At 39.7% G+C, this 8,645-nt stretch overlaps 1 protein-coding gene and 1 long non-coding RNA gene across 2 annotated transcripts in view; one reads left to right on the forward strand and one right to left on the reverse strand.

The window, feature by feature from the left end:
- The window catches only part of LOC132995636 (uncharacterized), a 169,882-nt gene that overhangs the window by 30,973 nt on the left and 130,264 nt on the right, over positions 1-8,645 (reverse strand). The window lies entirely within an intron of this gene.
- Positions 192-3,440, forward strand: LOC132954087 (primary amine oxidase, liver isozyme-like). The gene is made up of 5 exons (XM_061026544.1): positions 192-1,821; positions 1,915-2,033; positions 2,286-2,452; positions 2,570-2,702; positions 2,822-3,440. The coding sequence occupies exons 1-5, from the start codon at positions 249-251 to the stop codon at positions 3,083-3,085; spliced, it is 2,256 nt and encodes a 751-aa protein (XP_060882527.1). The 5' UTR covers positions 192-248; the 3' UTR covers positions 3,086-3,440.

Genomic DNA, 8,645 nt, shown 5'->3' on the forward strand with positions numbered 1-8,645 from the left:
ACATTTACGTGCCTGCCCAAAGTTTATTCCGACTTTGTCTTATTTCTATTTTTTTCATGTCAGTCAATATTAATTACAGCAACTTTTATTATGAGAGTCTAACTGGTTGTAATTGCTCTTATCAAATCAAAGACTTCTCAGGTTGTAAAAGCAGTCTTTGGTAATACTGGCCTTGCCCCTTTTCAGCATGTCATTAAACAGATAACATTCATTCTTCACAACAATACCGTCTGTGCACAGGCAGAGAAATGATCTGCAAAACTGTTTTCAGGGTCCTTACATACCTTCTGGTTCCTGTAGCTGTTGCTCTGCTGATCAGTAACTGTGTTTTAATATGGCTCAACACCCAGCGCACTCCACAGTGCCCTGCTCACCAGGTGAACCCAGACCGACCAGTCAACCACAATGAGCGCAGTGTTGTGTTTGCTGACCTCTCAGCTGAAGAGATTCTACAGGTGCGTGACTACATGTCCAAGATCCCAGGGATGAACATTTCATTTGAACCATCTTCACCTCCTTCAGCTGACTTCCTGTATATGATCGAGCTCTCCCTGCCAAAAAAACAGGAGGTTTTGCACTATCTGGATGGTGACGGGCTGGAACCAAAAAGAGAAGCAACTGCAGTGTTTTTTTATGGAAGTAAGAACTTTGTAAAGGAATATGTAGTTGGTCCACTACCCAACCCATCCTACCACAAAGATGTCACTGTTGAGAGATACAAAAGGGAGATCCCTTTAACTGCACGTCCAGTTTTTTCAGGGGAACAAATACTTTTAAGAACTTTTCTGCAGAATGTCCTCAAACCAGTGAGCACTCTTCTGAAAGACAGCTTTGGTTTAACTCCATCTTCATACCATGTTTACTATGACAGCATGCCCAGAGGGGTCAAGTCAGGAGACCGACAGACATGGGTTTCACTCTGTCGAAACGAGGAGGGCTTCTTCATCCATCCAGTTGGCTTTGAAATCTTGATAGACCACAAAAGCACCAATTTTTCCTCCTGTCATGTGATGAAGGTGCTTTATAATGGACAGTACTTTAATAGTTTATTAGAACTGAAGCAGACATATGAAGCAGGGACTGTGGAGAAAATCATCTACAAACCTGTGCCAAATTATGCATCACTCAAACCCAAGAAGAAACCCACAGGTGTTGGACCCCAACAATATTATGTACAAGGCAAGCGATTCAGTATAAAGAAAAATAACATTGTATACCTTGACTGGAGTTTCGCCTTTGGCCTGAACACCCTCAGAGGCATGAGGGTTTTTGATGTTCGTTTTAGAGGAGAGAGGATCATCTATGAGCTAAGCGTTCAAGAGGCTATGTCAGTTTATGGGTCTGTTTCCCCAAATATCATGCTCACCAAGTTCCTTGATGGCAGCCTTGGCATTGGTGCCTGTGCCTATGAGTTGATGAGAGGGGTCGACTGCCCCTATTCAGCCACCTTCATAGACACTTTCCATTTCAAGGCCACAGGTGTTCCACGGCAGCTCAAAAACTCAATTTGTGTCTTTGAGCATGACATGGGCCAACCTCTACGGAGGCACTTCTCAGAGATTGTCTACAACAGTTATGGAGGACTTGCCAATAGTGCCTTAGTGTTCAGGACAATCACAGCTATAGGAAACTATGACTACATGTGGGATTTCATTTTCTACCAAAGTGGCTCAGTGGAGGCCAAAGTGCACGCCACTGGTTACATTGCATCTTCTTTCAAATTGAATAATAATTTTCAGTTTGGTCATCAAGTTGCAGAGAACATCACTGGGAATATCCACACCCATTTCCTTAATTTCAAAGTGGATCTTGATGTTTTAGGTAAGTGTTTTCTTGTATGGTCTTGCTGACATTAAAAATAAGGCAATTTATATTTTAAGTATTCATATGATAATTGGTATTACCCTTAAACAGGAGTAAAGAATGTATTCCAGACCAAAGACATGGAGTTTGTCAATGTCTCTCTTCCCTGGATGCCTGAACGCCATGCCATGATCCCACAGTTGGTGGAGAAACAGCTTCAAACAGAACAGGTGCAGTATCCATCCAATATTTGGAATTGTAGCAATAACAATGAAAAATAGCTGAATAGCTTCAAGGACGGTATTGGCAAGAGTCACAACTGGATCATTTCAAGTGGTGCGGTGCAGTAACGGGGAAAATAATGTATAAACATTTAAAAACCAAATTTAAAAACCAAATGTATAGCCACCTATCAATGAGGAGCTACAACTTCACAGGATATTCTATGAGATACAGTATGTACTGTGTTTGACTTCTTACAGGAGGCAGCGCTACGTAATAATGCCAAGACTCCACGTTACCTCCACATTGCGAGCAACCAGACCAACCAGTGGGGTCACCAGCGCTCCTACAGGCTGCAGGTGTTCAGCAACACTGGTGACCACCTCCCAGAGAGCCAAGCAGAGGAGAGGGCCATGTCCTGGGCCAGGTGAGAATAAACTTTTGAATGCATATGAGACTAGAATCATGGCTATTTTGTTTCCTGTCCAATTATCATTCAATCCATTCATATTCCTGGAATATTATTTAACTTTACTCATACCAGGTATAAGGTTGCCATAACTAAGCACAAGGATTTGGAACAGAGCAGTGGCAGCCTATACAATCAACATGACATTTGGAATCCAGCAGTTGACTTTAGCAAATACATTGAAGATAATGAAACCATTGAAAACGAGGTGTGTGTTTTTACATTTGGAATACTTCAAAATATATATATTAACTGTATATATATATAATTCTAAAATAGATATGTTCTGTACTTTCCTCAATTGTTTTAATTTCTTTGTTTTTCCAGGACCTGGTCGCCTGGGTCACCACTGGTTTCCTCCATATCCCCCATGCCGAGGACATCCCCAATACGGTTACTGTGGGTAATGGGGGCGGGGTCCTGCTGAGGCCACACAACTACTTTGACGAGGATCCTTCCATCCACTCCTCTGATGGGGTGTACATTGACCCCGGCAATGAGGAAAGCTGTGACAACAACAGGATAGCTTGCCTTGCTCAAGAGACCTGCAGTCCTGTGCTGGAACCCTTCACCTACCACGGCTTTGATTGAGGCTTTCAGGGAATCACAAGAAGGAGAAGTTTAAATTTGATTCTTCCTGTTTTGTTTGTCTCTGTTGATTTATCTTGCTTTTAGAAATTATAGTAGTTTGATTATTAAAACTTTAAAAATAAATTAAACAAGCCTGTAGAATGTATGTGCCTCTGATATATTATCTTCTGTATATTGTTGCATTACTATCGATATTGAACAAAATGCTTGTAACCTAAAATTCATTAATGTTAAAATTGGAGATTTACAATTGGTCTGTCATTTTTATTCTCTGCAATACAAGTCTACAGCCAAGTGTTTGATGTCCATTTTAGAAGGAAGAGAATCATCTACAAAATAAACTTTCAAGAGGTCATTTCAATTTACACGTTGTTTGTGTGCTTGTGAGTTAGTCAGGAAGATCGAGTGATATATTCAGCCAACTACATTTTTAAACAATTTTCATTTCAAGGAGTCTCATATTCCACAATGACACAAACACAGTTTGAATCATTGAACATGACATTTGTCTTCCTCTGAGCAATCACTTCTCTGAGATTGTCTTCAACATTAATGAGAACGAACAAATACAGTGTACCCTGGCTTCAGTCAGGCTGTGCAGGCAGCCAGGAGACATCTTTGTTTTCATTTCTAAGTGCATGTTAACGGGTCATGTACCTTTTCACAAGGCTGCTGTGAGCTGCACAGCTTATATTGACCTTGTACTAGCAATATTCATTCATCAACCATCATTTGTATATCTGTAGAATACCTTACAGGCTTTAAGGCACAGAACCTTCCTATGTGATTTTCAAAGAAAAAGCCTGATCTGGGATTTCTGGTGAGAGACTACCTTCAGTGTAGAATTTCTTTATTCTAAATCATACTTGTTAATTTACCTGCTAAAATAAAATAAAAAAAACTTTTCATAAATCATGCAGGCAAAAAGTATGTTATATCACTAATTAAATTATATTAGGTTACAGGCGATATATCTTCCGACTACACGCTGAACTGAACAGAATGGCTCCCGAGTGGCATAACCAGCAGTGTGTGTAGTCTAGAAAACCAGATAGCAATACACAAGTTCAAGTCCATTTGCAATTTATGACAAGCCAAACCCTCGAAATCTGTATAACAGACACCCGACACCACCCCTGGAGATGGCAAACAACCTTGCGGTATATGTGTATATTATTAACAGATGTTAATAATCATTTAGATTTCAGCACATGGCTATTAGCACCTGTATATAATTAATATTTATGATACATATAAAGGCAAGAAATCCCAAATTAATAATATAAAGTTCATGAACTTTAGAGAGGTTAAACTTATGAAGAAAGACTGAAAGTCGGGTCTGACAGCAGGAATTTACTGCAATGCTGCAGCCAAAAGGCAGCTGGTGTGAAGCTGGCTTTGGGCTTCAGAACAATTACAGCTGTGGAAAACTATGACTATATTAGAGGATTTCATTTTCTTTGTATAGTGTAAGCAACGGTGAATGCTACAGCTGTACACACACACACACACACACCCACACACACTAACAGAATATCACCTGAAATACTCTAATTTCCTTAAATTCAAAATGGTTCTATATGTATATGTACATATATTAAGGTTAATGAAGATACAATCTTGAGGCTCATTTACGATGCATGATTGCAGAATGTAAATTAAAAGCATTATGAAGCGAGAAGGCAAATAATGCACGCTACATGTTACTTCTGCTTTTAGCACTGCAGTAAAAGTTTATTGTACCTGCAAAAAAAATACGGTCAAGGTACAGTTTAAGATTGTGTCTATCATTTCAGCATCTCGTGAAGATAAATTCTGTTACATATCAACAGCCACAACTATAGGTCCTTCCATTTAACTCTTCACTTACATACAGCTTGCCGTTGGGACCTCTTATTATTTGGGTAAAAAGCCATCACAAAATCCAAATATCAAAGGCCTCTGTTGACAAGAGCAGCGTCATGAAAAGTAACATGAAACAAAACATGTATATGAATTCAAAGAGATGTTAACACTCATTATCCTTAAAAATATAATAATCTTAACAATTGTATGTGAATATGAAAATGAATGATCAAATATAAAAGCATACTATTGATGAATGGATAGAGGATATCAGAAAGTTTGTCGAGTGGGATATCACTTGATAAAGGTATTCTGTTTTGGTTTCCCTTCAATCAAACTGTAATGAGGTTGGTCTCATTAACCCATTTTACTTATAGATTATGTATATATGTATATAAATACTGGTTTCAAAAGAAGTTGACAGCAGATAAAGGCACCTGCACTCACACATCTTGAATCTCATTAATGTAGAGTGGGAGGAAGAAGAGATGGATCATATTGGGATTATATTTATAAAAAGTCTTTGGTAGAAATCTGTTTCCGGGATGATCAGGATTCTGTTTTTTAATGCTTCAATACCTTGCTCAGACTTAATAGTACCAGATTATCAAGTGTGGTAATGATTTAACTTGAGCTAAATTATTGTTCATTCCATGGTGTGTAATCATGATGTTCCTAAAGACACAAGGAGCAAACCAAAGCACAAAATACACAAGGCAGTCCCAGAGATTTTTCAAAGCAGATAAGCAGCCAGAGCAAGTTGGGGTTAAATGTCATGCCCAAGGACACATCGGACATGTTGCTACAGGAGCTGGGGCTTGAACCCCTGTACCTTCCGGTTAGAAGACGACCAAATCTACCAACTGAGCCACAGCCGGCCCATCATTATCCATTGATATATGCTAGAATATTGTAGTGAATGCAATATTTAAGTACAAAGGCATAATGATGGCTGAACTGTGATAAGGCGCTGTTGTGGAATCTGTCAAGGACTAGTTTGTGACCAGCAGCAAATGCATCATAATCTCTCTCTCTCTCTCTCTCGCTCTCTCTCAGTGGATGAATGGATGGAAGGATACTCTCCTCTGATCATCTGCATTGACACATTGGATAAGGTGAACTTTATCTGCCTTTTTGTCACGCTTGTAGATTCCAGTGTCCTTTTTTATTGCGTTATTACACAACACTGTCTCCACCTGCTGTTGGAAACCAGTCAATGCGATAGACCTCACCTTTAAACCCAAACAACAACTGAAGCGTGCTATAAATGCAGAAATTATGATAGGACTCTGTAGAATTGTCGCTATGTATAGCCAACAAAAACGTTATACTTTGTCATTTACCTGACATTGATATATTGATTTATGCAGCTTGATGTTTTTGGCTCTAGTTTAGTTTTCTCACACTTCGGTTACACTTTCAATTAAGGTCTCAATATTCACCATTAACTAGTTGCTTATTAGCAAGCTTATAAGTAGTATACTGGCTGCTTATTAGTCATTATTAAGCACTTAATAGGACCTTATTCTACATGACCATGGTCTATAGCGAATATGCCATTAAATGAAGGTCCAGCATACGTTCAGTCAGGAAAACTGTGTTTGCCTTCACGGTCGGGTCTGTCTCTCATTCATCCCTCTCAAGCAAGCTCACTCCCATTTCCGCTGTCATTTTCTGGGGCTGTCATTGGGTAATCAGCTGTCTCATCAGCGGTACTCATCTGACAAATGACATTCCACCTCTTCTCATTGTCAGCCATATCATTGCTCTGCTCCCCTATTAAATAGGATTCTTTCTCTGCCTTATTCCTTCATGATGATGTTTCTTGTGCCCCTCCCCCTCCCCATAACCGCCCATCTTCACAGAATATATTGTGGATATTCTAATGTAGCTCTAGCAAAAGTTCAGTCAGGAAGACTATATTCTGCATGCTTGATCCAGTGGCAATCGTATGTGCCCTTCTTGCAAATAAAGTAAGCTGAGAGGTTTCAGACAAAAGGAAAGTTCTCCTTCAATGAGTTTATCACATTTATTCCTAATTCCAACCAAAGCAATAGAGTTTTGATGTACAGCAGCTCCACATGGGTAACCCATGTTTACTGAAATGTCAATCATTTGAAATAGATGTAAAACTTTTCATGGGAATGACTAAGGTTTTCTGTGCAAAAGTGAGCTGAATTTAATATTTTCATTACAAGAAGTTTTCACTTAGTTTTTAATGCTACAAGCCTCATGTCTGAGTTTATAGTAAATGGCACAGAGTAAATGGACTTGAACTTGTCAAGTGCTTTTCTAGTCTTCTGACTACCCATTCACACACTGATGGCAGAGGTTTCGATGTAAAGTGACCATCAGAAGCATCTAATCCCATTCATACATATTCACACGCCGCAGTGCATTGTTAAATCGGTTGGTGACACTGCAGACACCCCCCAGCAGATCACACCGTAAAAAAGACGACAGACTCTACCAACTGACCCCCTCACCTAAATGAAGCATTTAACATCAGTGATGCCCACCATGCTCTAGCCCAGTTGGAAATCTTTTTAATCTTCCCTTTTTTAGATAAGGCATGCAGAAAGAATTTTCTCCAACATACCCTACAACATGATACTCAAAAAGGGGACATGAAACAGGGTGTAGCATGTATTAAACACAGTTACACAGTTTATTACACTGTGCCCAAAGAAAAACTGTTCACATTGTCAACAAATATGTGCGCACATTGGCCCTCACTTATCAATCTGGTGTAGAAACCAGCGCAGATTTGGGTGTAGAAATCATCGTACGACAGAGTCCACGTGGGACCTATGAAACGTGCGTATCTGGCTGATCACAGCGTACGCAAGACCGGGTGTTGATAAGTGTGGCGGCTGGAAACGATTGTCATTTAAATACCACGCCCCTATTTATTCACGGTTTAGCCGTCCTCGCCCCCAGAGTTTATGGCATGGAGATACTTAATACGGCAAAGAAGAGAAACGAGATATGACCTGAGTGACACCATAACAGAGAAAAGTAAAGAGGAATAACATTGTGTTGTCTGGCAGCCTGAAATGTAGGATTAAAGAGCTTCAGAAGAAATGCGCCTGCATGAAATCTCAACAGCGTTGTTTTTAAATATAAAAAATATATAACATCCGTGATATGTAACGTACATAATATAGGCTATAATATAATTTTTTTAAATACTTTTAGTTTAAAAAACCTGGTCAGACCAAATGATCGCTACAATGTAGCCTAGTGTCTAGGTCTTAAAAGAAGCAGCTCCCGGACCGGAGGACGCCAGCCGTACCCCACCTGAAATAATCCCAGATCGTGGATCGAGTGGCTTCCTTCATCGGTTCAGCCTCAATATCAGGCACAGGCGAACCTGCATCTGTGTCGGATAACGTCGGCTGCACTGGCAGCTCGCCATTAATGAGACTTTAAAAGAGAAGAGAAACCTGAAACATCCTGCATCGCATGAATAAAGTGTTTGATCAAACGCTGTGCAATGTGCACTTCTCATCCGATTAACCTACTTTCCAAACACAAGAATTTAACACTTACATAAAAGAAGGTCTTACAGCCCCCAGATTTCTTTATTCGTTATTAAGTCACATGTAGTCTCTGGCCTCAGGGCGTCTGCTGTGCGTTATTACGCATGTGGCACATCAGCGTATTTATTATTTTAATCTCCGGACATACCGATTAGTTATGATCTAATGTTAAT

Source organism: Labrus mixtus, chromosome 20 (assembly GCF_963584025.1).
Source record: "Labrus mixtus chromosome 20, fLabMix1.1, whole genome shotgun sequence".
NCBI lineage: Eukaryota > Metazoa > Chordata > Actinopteri > Labriformes > Labridae > Labrus > Labrus mixtus.